Source organism: Alosa sapidissima, chromosome 6, assembly GCF_018492685.1.
Source record: "Alosa sapidissima isolate fAloSap1 chromosome 6, fAloSap1.pri, whole genome shotgun sequence".
Taxonomy (NCBI): domain Eukaryota; kingdom Metazoa; phylum Chordata; class Actinopteri; order Clupeiformes; family Clupeidae; genus Alosa; species Alosa sapidissima.
This window is the reverse complement of record NC_055962.1, coordinates 34,679,492-34,704,049: the sequence shown is the minus strand read 5'-3', so window position 1 is coordinate 34,704,049 and position 24,558 is coordinate 34,679,492. Positions and strand designations below refer to the sequence as shown.

The 24,558-nt window shown below is 42.0% G+C and overlaps 3 protein-coding genes across 5 annotated transcripts in view; 2 read left to right on the top strand and 1 right to left on the bottom strand.

Moving 5' to 3' along the window:
• The window catches only part of LOC121711585 (cation-independent mannose-6-phosphate receptor-like), a 38,087-nt gene extending 34,647 nt beyond the window's left edge, over nt 1-3,440 (top strand). For 2 of the 3 annotated variants that reach the window (XM_042095284.1, XM_042095285.1), the window contains exons 47-48: nt 508-577; nt 838-3,440. In XM_042095284.1, coding sequence (XP_041951218.1) covers nt 508-577; nt 838-1,221 — 454 coding nt within the window. In that variant the 3' untranslated portion in view covers nt 1,222-3,440. The remainder of the gene's footprint in view (nt 1-507; nt 578-837) is intronic. The other variant, XR_006032380.1, reaches the window with a different exon arrangement.
• A 1,217-nt stretch (nt 3,441-4,657) lies between these two features.
• slc22a2 (solute carrier family 22 member 2) lies at nt 4,658-14,435 on the top strand. The gene is made up of 11 exons (XM_042095363.1): nt 4,658-5,200; nt 6,617-6,720; nt 6,816-6,970; nt 7,187-7,355; nt 9,645-9,759; nt 9,861-9,964; nt 10,057-10,271; nt 10,416-10,524; nt 13,344-13,456; nt 13,788-13,887; nt 14,101-14,435. Exons 1-11 carry the CDS (start codon nt 4,787-4,789, stop codon nt 14,186-14,188), a joined length of 1,686 nt encoding a protein of 561 aa, XP_041951297.1. The 5' UTR covers nt 4,658-4,786; the 3' UTR covers nt 14,189-14,435.
• On the bottom strand, nt 14,389-24,313 carry LOC121711599 (plasminogen-like). Its single transcript, XM_042095343.1, has 19 exons — nt 24,183-24,313; nt 23,510-23,654; nt 23,323-23,429; nt 22,648-22,762; nt 22,376-22,515; nt 20,322-20,442; nt 20,065-20,183; nt 19,665-19,827; nt 19,428-19,552; nt 18,991-19,147; nt 17,590-17,795; nt 17,008-17,156; nt 16,739-16,832; nt 16,487-16,601; nt 16,278-16,352; nt 16,029-16,169; nt 15,525-15,631; nt 15,279-15,424; nt 14,389-14,905 (listed from the first exon to the last, which is right to left on the bottom strand). Exons 1-19 carry the CDS (start codon nt 24,226-24,228, stop codon nt 14,744-14,746), a joined length of 2,433 nt encoding a protein of 810 aa, XP_041951277.1. The 5' UTR covers nt 24,229-24,313; the 3' UTR covers nt 14,389-14,743.
• Between the last annotated feature and the right edge of the window lie 245 nt (nt 24,314-24,558).

Genomic DNA, 24,558 nt, shown 5'->3' with positions numbered 1-24,558 from the left:
AATGAAAACGGTAATTGTTATCGTCAACATTTTTATCGCAGTTTACCATTATACCGGTAATCGTTACATCCCTATCTCCAAATGAATGTGTTGGAATTTCTGATTATCATCAGTTCCTAGCTTGTAGGAAATGGTGGAAGGTGGTGCATGTTTTCAATTTGAATGGTGATCGTATCAACGTATTGCATGGAAAATTGAAATCACTCACACACACACACACACCTCATTTGGAACATGCCATTAATAGTGCAGTGTGTTTTTGAATATAGCCTTATTTGCAATATGGTATTAACTGAACAGTATGCAGTATGTTCCAACACCTCCCCCCCCACCCCCCACACACACACACACACGGAAACACAGATATTGATCTTGAAGGGAGACTTGGTCACAGAGGCTGTGGGCATGTACTTTTCCAGTGCACGCACATGTTGTGTGTGATCGTTATCTGGGTGGTGGCATTTTTGCTTGCTTGCTGCAATTCTCTTGTGGTCTGTGTGTCTGCAGGGATCTTGTGATTAAGAAAGTCACTGGCTGCTGCAAGAGAGGAAACCCAGTGGCCTACAAGTACTCAAAGGTACTCGCACTTCATACACACTTCCATTATTGCCTCATGACCAGACAAGCAGTGTCCATTCCAAACTCTAATGGCCTGTTCTTGTTCTAAACACACTCACATTGTTCTTGTTCCAAACACTCACCACACCCATCTCTCTCTCTCTCTCTCTCTCTCTCTCTCTCTCTCTCTCTCTCTCTCTCTCTCTCTCTCTCTCTCTCTCTCTCTCTCTCTCTCTCTCTCTCTCTCTCTCTCTCGTCTCCCCGGTGCGGCCTGGTCAGGTGAACACGGAGGAGAACGGCGAGGAGGACGAGATGGAGTGGCTGATGGAGGAGCTGGAGTCGCCGGGCAAGGTGGGCCGCCACGAGAACGGCCACATCACCACCAAGCCGGTGAGCGCCGAGGCGTGGCGCGCGCTTCCGCTGGACGAGGCCGACAGCGAGGACGAGGTGCTGACGGTGCCGGGCGTGCACATCCAGGCGGCTGCCCGCGCCAAGCCCCGCGCCCGCCCTCTGCCCGCCCTGCTCCGGGCGGAGAGCGATGAGGACCTGGTGGGGCTCCTGGAGGAGCGGGAGCGGCGCCGAGGCCGACCGCAGCACCGGCCGCACAGGAGCCAGCCGGAGCCCACCACGGACGACAGCGATGAGGACCTGCTCAAAGTGTGAGGGGCTGTCCCTCCGCACCGAATGTCTCCACACACACACACACACACACACGCACACACACGCCAACAAACACACACAATGATACACACACACACACACACACACACACACACACACACACGTGCGCGCACACACATTCAGAAGAAAGAGAATATATACATGCATCTACAGAGAGGTTTATGATTCCCCTTGCTATTTTGTTTTGTTTGTTTTTTTCCTCTCAAAGGGAACTGTATTTCTCTCTTCACTGCTTCAAGCAGTGGCTACATTTTATATTGCTTTCGTCCTTTAAGAAATGATGCCTTCCTGATGAAAATTGCTTTCATCAAATTGTAATGATAATTGTTTATAATGCTTGAAAATGAACATCAATGGACAGAATGTTATTGTTTGTTTAATTTGGTCACGTATATCCTTCTAGTCCCCTCTTGGTTTTAGTTTTCAACTTTATGGTAATTTATGTTTTTTGTTGTTTTTTTTTTTTTTTTTCTTTGTTTGTTTGGTTGTTTTGTTTTGCAACTGGAATTTTCCTACAGCACAGACTCTCTTTGTCAGGTCTATAGATAGAGCATGGGCCTCCAGTTTGTACAGATGATGACGCTAATGGAAATGTTTCAGTGTTTGGATCCGATGCTGTGTAGCAGTGTATTTTGCATATCCGGCGTCACTTTGGTACTCCATTTTGGTCCTGCTGAGTGACCTCAGACTCCTATTTATCATCCTGCCACCGTGTGACTCCTTTTGCATTTGTACCCCATTGGCCATAGCACAGAACTTAACTATTTCCGCGTCATCCATCTAGCATGTTGGGAGTTTCTTCACCATGAAATGTTCCTGAAGAGAGGGATTTGGCCCTGTGCTTCAGCTCCGCCTTTGATGCCAAAAAGCATGAGAAAGCCAGAACAGCAGTATCCACATGGAGCGCTTCAGTGCCATGGTAGCCAATGCATTCTCCTTTAATGTGGCAGGATACCAGAGCCTTGGGTTGCCATAGACTTTTTTTTTTTTAGTTGTTTTGAATTTGCGTTTTTTTAGTTGTTTTGAATTTGCTTACAATCACAGTGTGATGGAAATTATTATTCAATAATTGTTGTGTTCTTTTATTTTATACATTTATATTTATACTGAGTTAAGCAAGTTAGAACACAAGCGGGCACATGCAATTAGGCTATTGAAGTTTGATATCACAGTGGGCAGGGCTAAGTTGAGCTTTTTCACCTACATGTTTATAAGATTGTGAAAAAAAATATGTGAAAGAGTGAAATGAGCTTGTTCTGGCAAAGTAATTAAAAGGTCTCAACTAACCAGCTGTGCCTCATTATAATGGCACAACATTTTGCCACCTAAAGTTGGGATTTTTAGCTACTGGTACATTATGTTTATGATTTTTGATATTGTTTTTTTTTTTTTTTTTATGTGGCGGTCTCTGCTCAATCACTCCAACAGTGTTTCATGTGGGATTGTACGTTCTAATGTGAAGTGATCTTTGTGTTCAGTCACTTCTCTTCCTTTTGCTCCTATTCCAAGACCAGTAACGTAAACATCTGTCCTTTATTTGCCAAAAGCAACAGAAAAGATTTGAAAGCATTAGAACATCAGTATATTTGTCAAAGACCTTAACGATTTCAGTATGAATTGGGGTCCAAGAGGGTGAATGGAAAGGCATGAGCTACTTGGACTTCCAAGTCTTGCTCACAACATGGCCAAGTTAACGATATCGCATCTGCTGCACCGTATGAGCAGCTTTTGGCTAACTGCGTAGGAGAAGAGACTCCCTGACTGACTGTGGTTGTGTTAGTCAGGAGGTTTATTAGCTGACGGCACTTTATGGTGGACGAACGCCCCTTCTCCCCCCCAGAGCTCCTGGGTCTGCCAGCTCTCAGGTCGTCAGGCAGGCTGGACATGAGGGGGTGGAGGGTGGCCTCTACCACATGGACTCTTCTCTTGTAGTTCTGGAGTGAAACGTCTGTCACTGCTGTATGCTTCAGAGCACCTCGGCTCGCTCGGTACGTCCATTAGTCATGAAGCATGATGAGAAGGCCCGGAGCCTCCGACTGGTGTGTTGTTTTTTTTTCCTCTCTCTTGTGAGAGGCTCTGGTACTTCTTGGGCTTATTTTTGTTTGGTGTCCTGCATTCGTCTGTCTTTTTGTATTTATAAACTGTTTGCGTGAACACATTGCATTAAATCAGTAATAAAACAACAGCTGTTCAGACCATTATTCTAGCCTTCTGCTTGGTGTATTGGAGCTTGGTGTATTCTATTGTGCTTGGCTCAAACTGTAGAAATCAGGAGGCCCTACAGAAATATTGAATGAATTGAGAATTGAATTGAGTATAGAACCCCCTTTTATACCCTTTGGCACAACTTACATTTTCCTGCATTTTTTAAGTCACTGCTGATCCCATTTGAAGTGATCCTAATATGAATTACAACATATTTCATAATTTTAAAATAATCTATATCTCAATATTAAACACTTGAAGTGAGTTTGAATTCCCTGCTCCGTACACTTGCTTGCGTCATCCAGCACCGTTCAAATTGCCCATACTGTAGCAGCAAAATGACTTATTCAGTTTCATGTATAGTCATCTTGATTCCCCAAGACTTGATACGCCCTGGAAATAACCATTATTCACAGAAATAGACCATGACTCAAGAAGCAAGGCTTATCATAGTTGCAAGATGCATACAGACAGACGATGAAAATGGGGAAATGCATGGTTGTGACAGCTTATCTATTTTAAGCCTATGTCTCACACATTTAAATATACATACACTACCGCTCAAAAGTTTGAAGTTACTTAGAAATTTCCATTCCACTCCATTATAGACAGAATACCAGCTGAGATCAGTTGCATTTTTTTTTTTTTTTTTTTTTTTTTTTCAGATTACATGATGTGCTTGCATAATTGCAAAAGGCATCTCAACTGTTGTAAAAAGAAATGGCTGATCTTTAATGCAATATCTACATTGGCCATTAACAGCAACCATTCATCCAATGTTGCAAAGGCACATGCTGTTTAATCTAATCTGATCTAATTTTAAAAGGCTAACTGAGAAACATTGGAGAACCCTTTTGCAATTATGTAAACACATAATGTAGTCTGAAACTACTGCCCTGATTTAAAAAAACGATGCAACTGATCTTAGCTGGTATTCTGTCTATAATGGAGTGGAATGTAAATGTGTGACTCTTGACCGGTAGTGTAGGTGGCTTCTGTCTCTAGTCTCAGTGACTTGTATATGAATGAGGTAAAGCCTGCATTGAATTATAATTCCAGTGCAGCACTGCATTGGAGGAGTTTATTTGAATTGGCAGCCCATCAGATCTAGCGAGGGCTCGTTAGATTACATAACCTCAGTGACATCTGAAAGAGCTGCCTCATTAAAGAGTAACACAAGAGTTTTGACGTGCTCTCAACGCCTGGCTGGTCTATCACAACATGGCCGAGGCCCAAGGTCATCCTCCTCACTGGACTTTTGATCACATCTTCCCCTGTAAATACCCTGGCCGCAGCTCTCGCCAGACACACGACTGCCTCTGACCCCCGACGTGCTGCAGCCATGACCACTTTCGACGACGTCCTCGAGGAGGCCGGCAAGTTCGGCCGCTGCCAGAAGCGGGTCTTCGCTCTCCTGTGCATGGTGTCCATACCCTGGGCTGGCATTTATGTGGGCATCGTCTTTCAGGGCTTCACCCCAGAGCACTGGTGTCGCGATCCCGCCGTCAGCCAGCAGAGGGAGAGCTGTGGCTGGACTCTGCACAACACACGCAACTATGCCCCCCTGGTCAACAAGTCGTCGGGCCTGGAGCGCAGCCAGTGCCAGAGGTACGATCTGGACTGGAACGCCACAGGCCTCATCTGCGACCACCCCGCACCTCACCTGACTGACGAGCAGCTGAGCACAGTGCCAACCACCACCTGCAAGGACGGCTGGGAGTACGACTATGAGGGCAGAAGATCCTTCGTCACAGAGGTGAGACCTTACATGCACAGTGTGTACAGTTATGTGCAGAATAATAGGCAGAAAAGTGTGTTTTAAAAAAAATAATAAAGCTCAAAATCCTTAGAATAGCTGTTAATTCCATAATATCAATGCATTGGGAACACTGCACATTCCATTTCAAATCAAAACATGACCAAAATTGATCAAGTTTGTGTTATACCTTTACAGAAAGTGAAGAAAAAGGAATGTTAGGCTATTCAAAAAAATAGCAATGTTTGATTTTTTCTTTACAAACTCAAACATTTATTGTATAAACTGAAAAATGTCTCAAGATTTTATTTTACTTTGAATCACTGCGCTAATATCTAGTTGCATTAACATTATTTCTGAGAATTGCTTCACATCTGTGTTGCATGGAGTCGACCAACTACTGGCACCTGTGAACAGGTATTCCAGCCCAGGACGATTGAACTACATTCCACAATTCCTCTGCATTTTTTTCAGATTGACGTTATGGAGTAACCAGCCTGATCCCCAGACCTCAGTCCTATAGAAAACTTGTGGGGGAACATCAAAAATGCTGTTTCTGAGGCAAAACTCAGGAATGTAGTTCAATCTACCTGGGATGGAATACCTGTTCGCAGGTGCCAGTAGTTGGTCGACTCCATGCAACACAGATGTGTTTTTGAGCTTTATTCAATTTTTTAAAACACACTGCTATTATTCTACACACAACTGTAGATATGGCACCAGAACAGCACAACTGTAAGATGTATTCAATCTGTCTCAATAGTGTTCATGTGACAGGAGCCTAGATCTGGTACAGCAGGAGCAGAGGTGATGCAATTGCCATGTAAAACCACAGATTTTGTCTACTCAGTGTAGCACTTTACCGGGCGGAAACTTGATGTGAGGTGTTATGTTGATAAGAGTAGGTTGTGTAGGCCAGTGTTTTTCAACCACTGTGCCGGGGCACACTAGTGTGCCGTGAGAGATCATCAGGTGTGCTGCAAAAAAATGACCCAAATGTCACTCACTGGTCCAGAAAAGCAACTGTTGCATCAAAGAATTTAAAACAACATGCTCTCATTTATTGTATGATTGCACTATTTGTGGTATGCAGGCATTGTACAACGGGGGCCCCATATCCAGTATTCACAGAATCATCACATATCCAGTTCATAACAACAATTAAATTAGATATAGTCACCTACAAATGAAACAGAGGGTGCTTGTTTTATTGAGCAGGTCTTGCATAGAAGCCATAATAACGCCATATCTGTGTATTATTTGAAATTTTAGGCTATGGTATGTTTATTTTTTCTTCACACAGGATGTTAGTGTGTCCCGTGGGACATTTTAAGTGTCAAAAGTGTGCCGTGGCACACAAAAGGTTGAAAAACACTGGTGTAGGCAGGTACTGATGTGTGACTTCTCTGGTTGCAGTTTGACCTGGTGTGTGCGGATGCCTGGCTGGTGGACATGTACCAGGCTACTCTCAATGTGGGCTTTCTGGTGGGTAGCATTGCCATCGGATACCTAGCTGACAGGTAAGGCTGATCATGACAGAAAAGTATGGGATACTTTTCCGTTGTATTCTTAAAGGAAAGAGTGACAACATTTTGTTCCCCCACCATTTGATCAGATTTGGCCGGAAATTAAGCTTTTTGATGTCCAACCTCTTGAATGGGATTGCTGGAATTCTAGTGGCAGTCGCTCCAAACTACGTGTCTCTGCTAGTGTTCCGGACGCTGTACGGCTTCGGAGTGAAAGGAGGCTGGGTGGCTGGATATGTGCTGAGTAAGAAATGACCCCTCTGCCCTGTCAATCAATCTGGAGCACAATGCATGCGATTTGTGCTTTATATAATAATTAGGAATAAAAAAAAAAGAGAGATATTGTAGAATATCTCAATCAGCTTTTCAACAACAGCTGTGGTTAGCCTCATTATAATGATTATTATGATGATGAGTTGATTGTTGTCAGATGACTGTCTGCCTGCACTTCCTGCTTTAGTCACAGAGCTGGTTGGTGTGGAGTACCGCAGGACGGTCGGGGTTCTTTACCAGATGTTCTTCAGTGTGGGCATTCTAATCCTCCCCCTCATTGCTTACTTCATCACCGACTGGCGCTGGTTACAAGTGGTCATCACAGTTCCCTACATCGTCTTCCTGTCCTATTACTGGTAACTTCTACTTTAAGTGACTTCTCTTGTAATTGTGGCCACTGCATCCTTCCCTTTTTTGCTCTCTTGTATAACCATAGCTTGGAAAGCATCTGCGTAACAAGCTAATGGGCAATTTTACTGTTTTAGTTCACTGTAGCCTATTCACAGGGCTGCCAACTTTGAGTGAGATTTGGTGGGCCAACCAAACTTGCTGCGGACACAGCTCATTCAGCATTATTACCGTACAGCCCAAAAAAAATAAAAATAGAAAATAAAAAAATATATATATATATACCATTTACCATACTGCACAAACAAAATATATATATCAAAGTCAAAGTCAAAGTCAAAGTCAGCTTTATTGTCAATTTCTTCACATGTTCCAGACATACAAAGAGATCGAAATTACGTTTCTCACTATCCCACGGTGAAGACAAGACATATTTTACCAATTTAGGTCCACAGACAAACATAACATTCAAGTAAACAAAAAAGTAAGTAAATAAGTAAATAAAAAAGTAAGTAAATAAGTAAATAAGAGGGCACATATAATAATGAAAAAATAAGAGCAGCAAAATGTGGTTGAAATTGTGCATAGACAGTCAATAAAAATACTAGTGCAAATACAGGCCAATAAAAGGCTTGAGTAGTTCTTTTTGACCTAAGTAAGAAGAAAGTGGCATAGTGGTGCAAGTTATGTAAGAGCAGCAGAAGTGTTGTGTTTTCAGGACAACAACACCAGTTGTAAAGTGTGCAAGTGTGCAAGTGTGCAAGTGGAGTAGTGCAGGCGGCCATTTTGGGTCCAATGTCCAGGATGTTATGTAGCTGAGGGTGGAGGGGGGAGAGGAGGGAGAGAGTTCAGCATCCTTACGGCTTGGTGTATGAAGCTGTTGGTGAGTCTGGTAGTGCGGGAGCGCAGGCTTCTGTTCCTCTTCCCAGAGGGCAGTAGATCAAACAGATTGTGAGCGGGGTGACTTGCATCACTCACAATTTTGGTCGCCTTGCGGGTGAGGTGGGTGGTGTAAATGTCCTTCAGGGAGGGGAGTGAAGCACCAATAATCCTTCCAGCTGTGTTCACTATGCGCTGCAGGGCTTTCCTGTTGTATTCAGTGCAGCTTCCGCCCCACACAGCGATACAGCTGGAGAGGATGCTCTCGATGGTGCCTCGGTAGAATGTGGTCATGATGGCTGGTGGAGCACTTGCTCGCCTGAGTTTCCGCAGGAAGTACAGGCGGCGCTGAGCTCTCTTCGCCAGTGATGCAGTGTTGGTGGTCCAGGAGAGGTCTTCACTGATGTGCACCCCCAGGAATTTGGTGCTGCTATATATATATCATTTACCATACATCAGTGGTTCTCAGTGTAGTGGTCAGGGGTACCAAAGGGATCTACTACCAGTGGGGACTACTACACCAGAGGGGACTGGTGGCCAAAGAGCAAAGAGGCATCCTCAGCCTGAACATTTAAATGCATTCATCTGGTGCAAGTAGGAGGTTAGACTTGCTTATTTTTTATATCTATGGATGGACATATTTGTGCTGTAGCCTAAACTATTTTGCACTTGAGAATTTTTTTAACCATGCACACACAGGTGGAATAGGTATGATGATACTGCAATAAGTTAACAACCACAAAGCATAGGCTATTTGCTGAGTTTCAAAGTTCAGAAATGGTCAAAAAAAGTGTACATTTCAGCACTCCATGAAATTATACAGAAGCCTGTGTTGTTCAGCTAGTTAATCTAAGATAAGCTGTCTTGGTCATTGTAATGTCCATCTATACATGCTATATCTTCCTTTTTCAAGACAGTCTGGTCTACCCATATCTGGGAAAGTATGTTGTGCTAATCTTTGCATGTTTTATGTCAGGCTTTATATCAAGAAAAAATCATTGCATCTCTTTATTTTTTTTCTTCATATTTTTGCATTACTGTCACTTGGAAGCATGCCAGTAAAAATATGAATATCTGTGTAAGTAGGATTGTGTGGAATCTGGTAATATAAGAACCATGATGGTGGAATAATATATGGATAAGCAATTTACAAAAATGTTTGTACTGATAATTCACAGAGAGTAATGGGTGTGCAGAGCTGTGTGCAGAATACTAATAATGTCAGCTCAATGTTCATTTTCTCACAAACCATTTATTACAGCAACTAATTGAAAGCTTCGATTCCACTGACATGCGCAACCCTGTATTCACTCGAGTACACAGTGGAGACTGATCATAGATCAGTTGTTGGCAAGCTCATACACCTTGGATAGCACACAGAACATTAAAGATGTTTAGGTGATTTCTTCTTTCTCCAGGTTTATTCCTGAATCTCCAAGATGGCTGCTCTCTCAGAACAAATCCAGCAGAGCTGTAGAGATAACAGAGGCAATGGCCAAAGAGAACAAGAAAACTCTCTCCAAAAACATTGAGGTGTGAAATGAGTGATATTCCATACATACTTTCTTAATTGAAAAGAAAATAGTCTTAATCTCATACGCAATGTGGTGATGGCATGTGCTATTCTGTTACAGAATCTCAGGGATGATTCTGCAGAGACACCTTCCTCAGCCAGCTTCATGGACTTAGTCAGGACTCCGAAAATGAGAAAACACACCTTCATCCTCTCCTTCAACTGGTGAGTTACATCCCTGCCAACCAGTCAACCACACTGTATGCATTTGTGTTTTGAGTTGCCCATTTGCGTCACTCTGATCTTCCTTCCTTCAGGTTTACAAGTGCTGTGGTGTACCAAGGTCTGATCATGCGTCTGGGCATCCTTGGAGGAGATGTCTACATCGACTTCCTCATTTCCGGCTTGGTGGAGTTCCCGGCAGCATTCCTGATCCTCTTCACCATCGAGCGCATTGGCCGACGGCTTCCCTTCGCCGCAGCCAACATCGTTGCAGGAGCTGCTTGTTTCATCACAGCCTTCATCCCAGAGAGTGAGCTCACGCCTGGGGCCTGGTGGTGCAGCCATGGCTGAGCTTGTGCTAAGAGCATGTTCTTAATGTTCTATGTTCTTAATGTTCTGTGTTCTTCATGTTCTGTTCTTCATGTTCTATGTTCTCTTCCTGGCGCTCTCACAGGTATGTTCTGGGAGAGGACAGTGGTGGCTTGTGTGGGCCGACTGGGTATCACCATGGCCTTTGAGATGGTGGTGTTTGTGAACACGGAGTTGTATCCTACTTTTGTTAGGTAAGGGGAGATAGTCAAGTCAAGTCAAGTCATTTTTATTTCTATAGCACACTTAACAAACAACAACAGTTGACCCAAGGTGCTTCCCAGTAAAAAGATTACAGTACAAATATACAAATATACAAAGACTCAGTGCCTCACAATTAAAATAAATCAATACATAAAAAAGGGTGGACTAGCAAACAATCAAATATTATTTAATACATAGACCTAGTTAGGCTAAGAGTAAAAACACATAGCAGTAAACACAAAACAAAATAAAATAAAGAACAGTAAGGCTAAAGGGGTGAAATACATAGCAGTAAAACGAGGTAAGGCAATAAAAACATGTAATAAAAAAGAAAGTTAAAAATAAATAAATAATAAAATTAGTAGCTAGTGAGATTAGATGATGAAGCAGAAATTGTGGGAAATTGTGGGAAAGGGTGGGCTAAGAGGGGGTGTAGTCTTAACTTGGGGTGAAAGCAAGAGTAAAAAGATGATTTAAAGCTGGCAATAGTGGAGCTGGACTTGATCTGAAGGGGGAGGTTGTTCCAAAGCCTAGGGGCAATGACAGAGAACGCTCTGCCACCTTTTGTCTTAAGGCGTGTGTGAAGAATGGAGAAGAGCTGTTGAGATGATGACCTGAGTGACCAAGATGTGGAGTATGGTGTCAGCAGATCAGTAATATAAGATGGTGCAAACCCATGTAGGGCTTTAAAAACAAAAAGTAACATTTTAAAGTAAATTCTGAATTTAACAGGTAGCCAATGAAAATGAGCAAGGATGGGGTGATGTGTTCTTTTTTCTTGGTACCTGTTAAAAGTCGTGCAGCCGCATTTTGCACCAGCTGTACAGTAGTCTGGCCATGCTGGATTGGGTTAAAAAAGAGAAAAGTGAGTTGCAATAGTCTAGCCTAGATGTGAAAAGCATGGATTATTTTCTCTACATCACTTTGGGATAAAATTGGTTTCACCTTAGCGACATTTTTTCAGATGATAAAAACTCCCACTCACAACACTGCTGACCTGTTTGTTAAAATTTAGAGAGCTGTCTAGCCAAACCTCCAGGTTGTTTATAACCCGATGGAGGTTGTCAGCCAGAGGTCCAAGTGCTTCCTACAGTACCTACAGTATTTCAGTATTTCAGACCTACACTATCCATAAGGCGGTGTAAAAGAATGCTGTGGTTGATCGTGTCGAACGCTGCACTGAGATCAATAGGACTAAAAGAGCCAATACAGAGCAGAATGTAATTTAGAACTTTCAGCAGGGCTGGTTCTGTGCTATGTAATGCTGTAAAACCAGATTTGAATTTGTCAAATGCTATGGGTATTCAGGTAGGAGGATAATTGTGAAGACATTTTTTTCCAGGATTTTAGAGACAAAGGGTAGTTTAGAGATGGGCCTATAGTTTTTATGATCATTTGGATTGAGGCTGGGCTTCTTAAGAAGGGGTTGTGCAATAGCGTGCTTGAAAGAGGAGGGGACTGCCATTTAGCAAAGAGCAATTTATCATGGCCAATATGAGGGGGCTGATTGCAGGAAAAACATCTTTAAAAATGTGTGATGGAATGACATCAGAGGGACAACATGTTGCTTTCATCATTGCCACAACTTCAAACAGCTGGGAGAGTGACACCTCAGCGAAGTATTGGAGATGGCTTTGTGAAAGAGGTTGCATCTCCAGGTGAACAGAAACTGGAGAAGGGATGTTAGCTCTTATCAAATCAATCTTTTCAATGAAAAAATGTAAAAACGTCTCACACAGTTCCGTTGAGGGAGCAAAGGTCACAGAAGTCGAATGATTTATTATAGAGATGATTGTATCAAACAACACCTTTGGTCTATGGGCATTTCTGTTGATGATATTTGAGTAATAATCAGGGGACAAGACCCAGAGGATTCAAACATAATCAAAAAGTGGTCTGACACAGCAATATCAACAGTAGCAGTAACAGAGAGAGGGAAACCAGATGACAAAACAAGATCTAAGGTGTGACCCTTTTGATGAGTTGGGCCAGTTACAGTACAGACTGTGTTAGGTTAAATGATTCAATAAGGCTTATAAACTCATTGACCAGCGATTTGTTAGGGCAACAGATGTGAATATTAAACTCTCCAAAAATCAACAGTTTATCATATCTAGAAGCCATGGAGGACAGAAGGTCAGAGAAATCTTGAATAAAACCACTGGAGACTTTAGGAGGCCTATAGATCAGTGACTTTAGGAGGCCTATAGATCAGTGCGCATAAAAGAGACAAAATAGTGAAGGGGAGCCAATGAAGTCCCTTTATATCCCTGTCACGCAAATGTTTACATTTACTCTTCAAGGATCTATGCACACGGTGATTCTCAGTCAATCCTCTTGATCCAGAAGTATCTTGCAGTCTATCAGATAGTCACTGAGTAAAGCCAAAGTCCTTTTAGGCAAGTCCCTCCACTCGGCGGCCATATGACAACGCTTTTTGGGCACTCGTCGGGCATCCATTTCGGCAGAAATGCGCGTGCGCAAGGCTCACGACACCAATCTTGCTCCAGCAGCGAGATCAGAACACATGATTGGCACGATGTCTTCACAACACACCATATGATTGGCTCAATGTATTCACATCACACCACATGATTGACTCAATGTATTCACATGTCGACGTTTTGCCGAGGTAGGGGTGGGATATGTGTAGACAACGGCCATATTGGCGTTACAAACTAGCCCCATGCATTTCTATGGAGGGTTTTTTGAGTGCTGTCTCCTCATTAGAAAGTCTCTGGTAAAGCTCAACATATTGTATTCTGCAGCACTGTATGAAGTCCAATGGTATGTTGTGTTGTTCTTATAGGAACTTCGGGGTGTCGGTGTGCTCCACACTGTGTGACGTGGGTGGTATTGTGGCTCCATTCCTGCTCTACCGATTGGCTGTAATCTGGCTAGAACTCCCACTGATTATATTTGGTTAGTTTTGCACTGAATTATCTAGTCACTGAATTGTGACAGATTGTGACAGAACAAAATATGTGTTTGAAGTGAATGCTGTCTGGTAACACTTTACTGTGATAATCTGTCCACAAAGACCAGATTCAAGTTTAGTAGGCCTATGTGAAATTACCAGTGAACAATTACTGAGCATCACCTCTACTGAGCATCAGTCAACAGTGTCAACAGATAGTTTGTTGTAATCTGAGCATAGAGTTGTAATCTGAGCAGAGAGTTTAGTATTATGTGGTGGCTACTCCAAGCACTTTCAGTCAACTTACATCCACCTGGTTGTGCCGTGTTGTCACAGGGACAATTGCATTTATTGCTGGGGGTCTGGTCCTACTGCTGCCTGAGACAAGAGGTGTTCCACTTCCTGAAACTATTGATGACATTGAAAACCCTCAGAAGTAAGTTTTAGCTCTAAATCATTGTTTACAGTTAATTCATTTTAACACACATTCCCATCAGTATATACTGTATCCCCATATACCTTAAACACATATTTTTTTTATAAATTCTCATGCACACATACAGTACAAGAGACATATTGGCCTTCTATTGTTCTTTTGTGTCTGATGGCTGTGGTGTGCTCATGACTGGCATCCTTCGTTATTTTGCAGACATAAGGAAAACGCCCTGACGAGTCACCAGCTGGAGAATCTCATCCCATCAGACGTAACAACCCAGAAAGAACCCGTGGATGTCTGAGTCCATGGCTCCAGTCATGTGGTCTGGAAGTGGGACCTATCTTTCACATCATAGGAAAGCCTCCACATCATAATTTATACCTTACATTTTTACCTGTTTTTGTTTGTTTGAATTTTTGTAGACTTTGATTATTGTGTAATTTATTTAAGGTAGTTATTGTGTGTGCTGTTAGAATGGCAGTCTCATTCATTGACTAACAATGATTTTGAAACATTTATTAAAATAGTAAAATTCTATTCTGACACAAGAGTACAGAGGATTACCTTCATTCTCACAGTTCATTCTATCCATTGAATATAATGTATTTTTCAGTTGTTTCAGTTTCAACCTAAAGATATCATGCATGAATTCATTCATGTACCCTTGCCGTAAAATGTTACCAAAATATCATATATTCTCTTAAAATTAACATTAAGGTGGCAGTCCCTTGCACAGAAATAATGTAACAGCCTTGGTTGTTACTCCCTACACAATACAAGTACAGACATAAGTGACACTAGGGTATTTCAGCAGAACAGCATTTCATCAAAAAAATACATTTATACTTAAACTTAACTAGTTCTTTTTCATTTCACTATTAATCCAGTCAGTAAATTTGGACACTCTGGCATACACCCCTGGTTTCATTGGATTAGCGCAGCCAAGGCCCCATGATGTGACCCCTTGGAGGATGAAGGTGTTCTGAGAGTGGCAGACAAGTGGTCCTCCACTGTCCCCCTGGAACAGACAACATGGATGTTAACCAATAGTCATTAGAACACATGGATGTTAACGAATAGTCATTGGAACGCATGGATGTTAACAAAGTCATTAGAACGCATGGATGTTAACGAATAGTCATTGGAATGCATGGATGTTAACGAATAGTCATTGGAACGCATGGATGTTAACGAATAGTCATTGGAACGCACGGATGTTAACCAATAGTCATTAGAACGCATGGATGTTAACGAATAGTCATTAGAACGCATGGATGTTAACAAATAGTCATTGGAACGTATGGACGTTACAAATAGTCATTAGAAAGCATGGGAAAAGCCATGGTGTTGGTGACAGAACGCTGCTAGAATAATCCCTATAGCAAACCCACCTGACAACTGTCTGTGCCTCCCTCAATGTTCCCAGCGCACATTTCATGGTCCTTCACCCTCCCGTTTAGATATGCAGGTCGGTTACAAATCTTATTTTCAATGACTGGAAATCCTGTTTCTTTCAGATTCCCCTCTCCACCCGTTCCTGTAAAGGCAAGGGAATGTATGTTTAGTACAAAAGTATAAATCTCTTGACATGGTAAAAAACATGATCTAAAATAGGTTACTAATTATAGATATTTTACCTTGTGTCTCTCCCCATCCGGTCACATAGCATTCTGTGTTGCCTGGAACAATGTAATCCTTGTCTGGTAAGCATGCTGGCAAAACCTTATCATTTAAGACAGCGGGCCTGCAAATTAAAAAGTGCCATGTAAAGTTGGAGTAGGCAATGGGTTTTTTATATTAAAACTAACTGACTCAGACAAACAGAATCTCTGAGTGTCTGTGACTTGAGATCTTTAAGCAGCAATTCCAGTTTAAACCAACCAAAAGCCTAGCATCACTACATCACTATACTGATTTTCTGTGCACACTTAAATCCTTTGGTGACTAGGGGGCCATTACCAAAACATCCAATTCCTCATCTAGGAATTTAGAGTATTTTACAGTACACAAGTTATCCATTCTTAGTCAAAATGGTCATGTGGAATGACTGTCACTAGCCATCTTGTTGAAAACAAACAAACCTTTTCAAATAATTGACATAAACATGTTAGACAATTTTATGATAAAAAAATTGTACATACGTTGAAAGCTTGAGAAGAGCAATGTCTTTTCCGGTTGGCTCAAGAATCAGTTTCTCAACATCCCTCGCTTGCTTGGATGGTTCAATTCCTCTCTCTGAGTGGGTTCCTAGAAATATCTTGTAAGCAGATGGCCGTTTAGACCTGTAAAAAATGAACATGGATCCCATGTCAGTGATTAGAGGATTATCACATCAAAAGCAAAGTATATGGATCAAAGTGCATCATTGGGGTAAACCTGGAAAAGAGTACCTCTCTAGACAATGGGCAGCCGTGAGGACCCACTGGGCATCTATCAGTGTTCCTCCACAGAAGTGAATTCCAGAGCTAAAAGAGAGAATGGGACAAAACGCGTCATGGTATCATCACCATGGCTCAGCCATTCATTCACTCTCAACGCACATACATTGGCACTGCTGTTAGGAAAAATGAAACTAGAAAACTGGCAGTCGGGTGCATACCTGGTTCGTAAACTGATTTGCCATGGCCAGGAGTGAGGTTTGGACACGCAGCCTCCCACAATACGTCCAAAGCATCGCATGGGCTTTACACGAGGTTGTCCACATTTCTGTTCAGCTGGTGGCACATATCAAAGTCATCATAATTTAGTTGTTCACTTATTAATGGGGCTAAGACTGTTGCCTGGCCACAAAAGCTAGACTTGATATGTTTTCTTTGCTACCAACGGTGTACAGGGGAGATGAGAGACATACAGCAGTCTGGAATCTGGCAGTAGTCCCACTTCTTGGTTCTATCTGTGGTGTAGCACCAGGGCCCATTCACATCATTGTCTGGGTTCCTGCATTGCTAACACCAATGAAAAAGAAAGCAAGATCAACCTTTACCTAAAAACATTACTGTAACCTTGTAGTTCTGACGTTCATGCTCAAGTACTGTGCAAGACCTTTAGTCCACACACCCTCCAAATTATTGCCTTAACATGATTAAATCTGACAGAACTTGTGACAGAAATCTTACTCACATTTCCCTCTAAACCTTTATCAGGGTGTGATTCAGGAGTGAAGCTGGCATGCTGATGGGGTGTCATGGAGCGCCAGGCTTGGCAGGTGACACCCATTATAGTCTTAGATGTAGGACCCCTGTAGGTCACCCCGTTTTCAACCTTGCAGTCTGAACACAAATTGAGCGTGGTGTCATCACAAAACCATGCCAGCAGAATTGAAAAATCCCTGAATGTGCATAAAGGTGTTCTAAGCGATGTTGGGTAACTTCTGTTGAAGTTCAAACAAAACAGAGAACTAGCTCGCTACTCCCATCCCCTCCCTCGCGTGCAATTGAAACTCTCCTAAACACGCATCATCAGTGAATGGCTGGAACAGTTTGTTATGTTTTTATGTCCAGGCTGGACCAGGTTGTTATTGTTGCCGTTTTAGGAGCCTGGGCTGTCCACAGAGACCGCATTTTTTTACAGTGCATTCAGGGCACAGGCAGCTAGCGCCTGGTAAAGTGATGTTTGCTGTATGTGACAAAAAATGTTTTAGCTTAGAAACCGCATCACATCACTTAGAGCACCTTTAATGGTCAGAAGAGGCAACCTTCCCACCTTCTGCAGTTGGAGCAATGGTGGCCAATGGGCCGGGGGGCTTGGGGCCTGGGACAGGTTTGGGGCCCACCACTGGTTTCTCTGTTGGTTTGGTGGTAGTGCACTTCTCCAGTTTGCAGTACTCCCAGCGAGTCGAGGGGTCAGTGGTGTAGCACCAGGGAGCACGGTCACCATCTGGGTTCCTACACAGGTTCCTCCGCAGGTCTCTGACATAGCAGGGGTGAGGAAATATACTTAATGCATAACACAAAACACATTTATTTACAGTAAGCTTACAAGTGAATTCTATAGCCTACAATCAGTCTATAGCCTAATGTACAAATATTTTTGGTAGAACCAATACTTTTGATTATGTGATGACAATGTGCAAAACAATGAATGTAGCCTCTGACTGGTGCTGACTTAGTAATTTGCCCAGAGTTGTGTGGGTTGCTCACACACACAATACACTCCCTCACACCAACCTCAAGTATCTTGAGAACTTTAGTAATCAGTTTCTTGAGAATTGTAATCATCCTGTCGGACACATGAACTGGTTATGTGTTTGCCCTGTAACATTGCTCAAAAAGTTGCCCCATGTATCGCCTAAAGCAACACGATGAAAAATTCATATTTATGCATCTTGGCATCAATATAACACCATTTAGAGCTTGGTGCCCAGTTAGTTAAAAACCAACTAAAAGGTTAATGATCCTTCCTCAACAGCATTACACAGTGGAATATCAAGCAATCTGAGCATGCTGAGACTTGTCTCCACTTCGTACCACTTGACAAGTTAAGTTGTGACATTTTGAGCACATCTCTGATATCACACATACATATATGATATACAGTATTTAGGCTACGAGATGTTACAGGCCAGTCAGCATAGTCAGTCTGTTGACTGTTTGTAGGTTTATGGCATGTGTCTACGTAGAAAAATCAACAGAGTCAGTGTACTGATGAAGGAATAGATTAAATAGACAGATGTGGAAGGTTTGCAAAGTCATTTACAAAAATACAGTATTTTATTCTGATACATGGTGTGGCTACTGTATTTTGTAGTTTATTTTGATAGCCTACACTTAAAATAAGGGTATTTCATATTTTACTTTTGAAATACATTTTGATGTATTTTTGCCCATCCCAGCCCCAAATACAAACATGAATGTGACTTGTGTAAACAGCTTAACATACGCTGCCAGCTATGGTTGTCTATTAACCAACTAATAACAATTGATTGAAACTAATTGCAATGTGTAAAAAAACTAAATGTGCTATTCAAGGAAAGAGGCTTTCCACACCAGTGGCACACATGCAATGAGCTATATTCTTCTCTCATGTATTTGTGTAATCATAAGGTCATTATTAAATCATTATGCACTACTGTGAAAGGATTGTTTTGTGTCTTTGTGGTCTTACGCTTGGGGAAAGTCCTGTGGTGTCTTTTGATGGCGATGAGGATCCATGGATGACCAGATCTGGCATTTTTTCCCACTAATTGTCTCTGACATGGCCCCTCTGTATGAGCTCCCATCACCAGTGTAGCAGTCCTCCATTTCAGGGATAACAGGCTCCTCTGTGGGGGGATACATCAAACTGTACTCATCAGCAACCAGCTCATTTGAAAGCCTTTCACATTATTTTCCTTAACTTTCTAACTATTCATTTCTTACTATTAAGATGAACTGGCTCCCAAGAACCTTACACGTTCCACACCAAAAGCTTAAATACATCATCTGACTTCACATGGAAACAAATTGCTTTATATAATTATTAATATAATGATTGATTTCATACTGTTGAAATGCCCTATTCCCAATATAAGTGTCATGTCTAATGATTGGTTCTACACTGACCAGGTCCTGGTTGATTTCCACAGCTGGGCACCTTGCAGTACTCCCATCTAGTTTCAGAGTCTGTTGTGTAGCACCAGGGACTTCTCTCACTGTCAGGATTTCTGCAGTAGTTTCCTTCAAGGCCTCTAAAAGAGCATAATGGATACTCTCAAGCAGGGATGAATATTTCTAAAGCACACTGAATCCTGGGAAATAAGTACATACAGTAACTCAAGTGAAGCTCCAAACAGATCTTACTTGCATGGGTAGTTTTCTGGAGTTCGAGAGTGTTTATGTGGAAACTGCGAAGACCACATCTGACAAGCCTTCCCTGATATTGTCACGGATGCTAGTCCTCGATAAGCGCTGCCATCGCCAGTAGCACAAGTGAGCTCTGGCACTATAGTTGGGGGCTCAGAGGCTGAGAGAGCGACAGAAAAAAAGAGTTCAAAACAACAGTTGTAAAACAGTCAAAGGTCAAAATCCCTGTGTACAACCCTTCTTGCTCCAGGTGCTGATGGTGTGCAGTATAACTATTGAAAAGTCAAAGAGTAGTATACATTGCACGATGGTGTGCGATGTATACTACTTTTTGACTTTTCAATAGTTGTAAAACAGTCTCGAGGATATCAAAAACACGCAGAGAAAGGTGACTCACTACATCGAGGGATGTTACAGAAGTCCCAGCGCTTTTTGGGGTCAGTGGTGAAACACCAGGGCTTTGCCTCCCCGTCTGGGTTCCTGCAGTAGTTCTCCTCTAGGTATTTATCAGGAAGTCTGTACAGGACCACACACAGACACACACACACACACACACATGTCACATGTATATATAGACACAATAATCTTAAATATGTTAACCTCTTCAGTAAATGAGATTGAGGGTGCATGTGCATGTTTATGAAAGGTGCATACGCAGAGGGAAGGTAGCCATGGTTTTGTGGCTTTTGGGAATCCCAACGCTGACAGGTATAGCCACCCTCTGTTACTGAGATCTTGCCTCTGTAGTCTTCCCCACTGCAGTGCATGCACTCCACTGCAGATGCAAACATACATGACGTTTTGTAAAAATAATAATAATAATAATAATAATAAATTTAGCTGAAAGCAGCAATGAGGGGGCCAAGAAGTTGAGCAGGAGTTGTCCTGGCAACGCAATGTTGTTACATTATACACACACCCAATTAACCCCCCCACAAACCCCCCCACACACATATACACAGATAAAACCCCCCCACACATAAGCACACCTCAAACATCACCAAATTTATTGTGTGTCCTCAGGTTGTAGTCACGAGTCCACATATCAAGTTTGGTGTCGATACTAAAAGTGTTGATAATTATAGCGCTCGATGTGAGTGGTTGAAGTAGCACGTCAATAGATGACGGACAAGTGGCTTATTCAATCATATGCAAGCATTTTTTGATTAGGCCCAGCCTTCTGAAGCAACACTTCAATGGATCGGTTCCAGATGGATGAGTGGAGCTAGGCGGAGCGAAAAAGTTTGGTGTCGATACGAGAAAGTGTTGCAAATTATAGCACCCCTAGTGGTCAAAGGTTGTTAAAATTATTGTGTGCCCTCAGGATGTGGTCCTGAGTCCATGAACCAAGTTTGGTTTCAATATGTGAAAGCATTGCTGAAATATGAGCCGACTTCCTGTGATTATAGCGCCCCCCCCTAGTGGTCAAAGGTTATAAAATGTATTGAGCCTCCTCCTTATTGGGTCCTGACCCCATGTACTGACTTTGGTTTTTATATGTCAAAGGGTTGCTGAAATATGACTATACTTCCTGTGATTATAGCGCCACACAGTGGTCAAAATGTACCAAATTTCTTGAGCCTCCTCCTAATTGGGTCCTGAGACCATGTACTGAGTTTGGTTTTGATATGTGAAAGCCTTGCTGAGATATCACTTCACTTCACTTTGGCTTCGCCGCCAAACTTGATTGGTCACGACGGGCGATGGGTTTTGAATATGTCTCCAAAAAGCAATGCATTTATGAGTCATGGTCTGAAGATCATCTGTGCTAAGTTTCGTGAAAATCGGACAGACTTTGTGACCTTTGATGCCTTTTAAGTGTTTTTGATTAAATCCAATATGGCGGTCAGATCAATTATGTTGACGTCACATGTTGGCATGTTTCGGCCTAAAGACCTCTCAAAGTATTAACAGACATCACTAATATGTTTTTTGATGAACTCCAATATGGCGGAAGGTTTAACATGGTGGAAATTGACGTCATGGGGTGCATTGGTTCAGGCATAAAACTTGGTCAAATTAGTTATTATACTGTCCCGAATCAATGTGCCAAATTTCACAACTTTTTACTGTACGATTCTATGGGCTGCCATAGACTTCCATTGGAGAATAATAATAATAGGAAAAGGTACAAACACAATGGGTGCCTTCACAGCTTCGCTGCTTGGCCCCCAATAATCAGAGGTATGGATTCACTTATCATCATTCATTGTGGAGGTTAATAAAAATTGGACTTCAAGGCAAAGACATTACTGGCATGAGTTGTGACGGTGTGAAAGCTGATTGTCATCTGAAATGTGAACTAGTCAAGCACATTGACTAGAACTTATGCACATTATACCCTAGAACCTATGCACATTGGGGCAGCCGTGGCCCACTGGTTAGCACTCTGGACTTGTAACCGGAGGGTTGCCGGTTCGAGCCCCGACCAGTGGGCCGCGGCTGAAGTGCCCTTGAGCAAGGCACCTAACCCCTCACTGCTCCCCGAGTGCCGCCGTTGAAGCAGACAGCTCACTGTGCCGGGATTAGTGTGTGCTTCACCTCACTGTGTTCACTGTGTGCTGTTTGTGTTTCACTAATTCACCGATTGGGTTAAATGCAGAGACCAAATTTCCCACACGGGATCAAAAAAGTATATATACTTATACTTATACTATACATTATACCCTAGAACCTATGCACATTATACCCTAGAACCTATGCAATACCAGTGCAGTCTTCAATGTTACAGGACTCCCATCTCGTCTGTGGATCCGTGGTGTAGCACCAGGGTCCACCAGCATCATTGTCTGGATTTCTGCAGTAGTTGGACTCCAGGTCAGCATTAGGGTATTTCTCTGGAGTCATGCTTCAAGAGAGAAGATTGCAGACTTCAGACAATGGAAGCCACTGAGCAGATGCAGGACACAGTGAAACATTTCTAGAGTTTTTGTAGCACATAAGCGTTATGAGCAAGTGTGGTTTTGAGGGATGTACTAACTTGGGTACATGGGGAGATTTGGAGGCCCATCGCTGGCATGTTTTTCCTGATTTGGTTCTGGATTTTGTTCCCCTGTAGCTACTCCCATTATCAGTGATGCATTCTTTTAAAAACTCTATTATGGAAAATGGGAAAAAGGTGATCTGTTGCTGATCTTATATCAAGGCAGTTTGTGTGACTGGATTAGAACTCTTTAGTGTGATCCAGTTATATAAACGTATGTGGATACAGTATCTACAATACTGCTGTTAGAAGGTCAAAATATTAATTTTGCTAGTTTCCACAGTAATCTTGAGATCAGTCAAAAATATTTCCAACATCAAAATATTTAACAATATGTCTCCCATTCCCTTTTCAGAATGCAAAATCAGAGTCTAAGCCATTGTGATTTGGTCAGGCTAGTTAAATATTCCCACTGACTCAATGAGGCCTAGAAATGAACTGTTTATCTAATCCTTTCGCCCCAGCCACTTGTTTACTGATGGAAGGGTACACATTAGACTTGTAACACAGATTAAACATTAACTCCACTGAATGTATGCTGAAACAAATTCAAATTTTAACCATAGCTTCTTGTTTTAATGTCCAAAATAAGTAAAATGCTATGTTCTAGTTAGGCTAATGTAGTTTTATCAGGCCATGTACACATCATGTATCATCTTTTATCTGCAGTACCTTTCTTTTCATAAAATGCTGAGCTCATCCTCCGCAGCAGCAACTCCATCTTTGAGTTTGCTGGAACAGTCACACAGTCCTGATCCTTTTCTATGTAAACAAAGGCCCTGCAGAGAGAAACACTTCATGAATGCAGGCTCATTTGCACAGAATATGTAGCAGGCCCGCAATATGAGCTGATCATTACCTGCATTGGAAGGCTGTTTCTGCATTACATTTCACTGCACACTCGGCTGCCGTGTTCACTGAATATGCTCTTTTGACAATAGTGACCACCCAGGCCCCATCAGTTTTAGTGTAATCATCAAGGACATTTGAAAGCACTTCAGTGACTAAAGAGAGAGGCGAAAACATGGATTACTATGCCCCCATTGTCTGAAAATCAAATAAGAGCTTGCATAGTTTGAATGTTTGTTAACATACTGTACAATTGGGAAAGCAATGGTATAATGATTTTATCAAACTGCCAAATCTCATTGTAACTGGCAGACTTCTTTTACAAAGATGTATGGATTAACAGATTGCTTAATTGACATTTCTGTGACAATATATGAAACAGAATCACTTGGCTAGTCAAACCCTATATGGAACACCTCTAATGATCCCGGTATAAAAGTAGTCATCACATTTTACATTACTACATTACTTTGTGGTTGCAGTATATGTGTAACTATATTGAAAAACATTTTTGATTAAAACAATGTACAACATGACTTCTCCAGTGTAAGACACATACAAACTGTATTGGAAAAACAATTACATCATGAGATGAACTCCAAATACAGATGGAAAATGAAATGGCAAATATCAGTTTCCAGATGTACATGTAAATGTAAAGTGGATTTATTGATTTGTCTTACCCGTACAGAGCAGCGCACATGTTAAAAGAAATTTGGATGTGTCCATGTTGTGGCAGGAAGAGCCACCGCAACCAGGCCCTTACATGGATTTGGAGTCTTTTAAACCATGTCAGTAAGACAAATAGATAGATCTCACTCATCTGTCAATCATTGTCCTGACAAGAACAGGGTGCAGAGGTCAATATTTGGGCCAATTTGCCATAGAGGTCTCAACCCAGATTTCTGTCTATCTCAGCAATGAGATTGTGATGTAAATAAATGTTGTTAATGGAGCCAAAAGTATATTTTCGACACATACTTAGTGTTTCACTTTTTCTTAATCGATTTACACACTTCACAATTAAGCATAAAGACATCAGGCATAAAGGATCAGCAT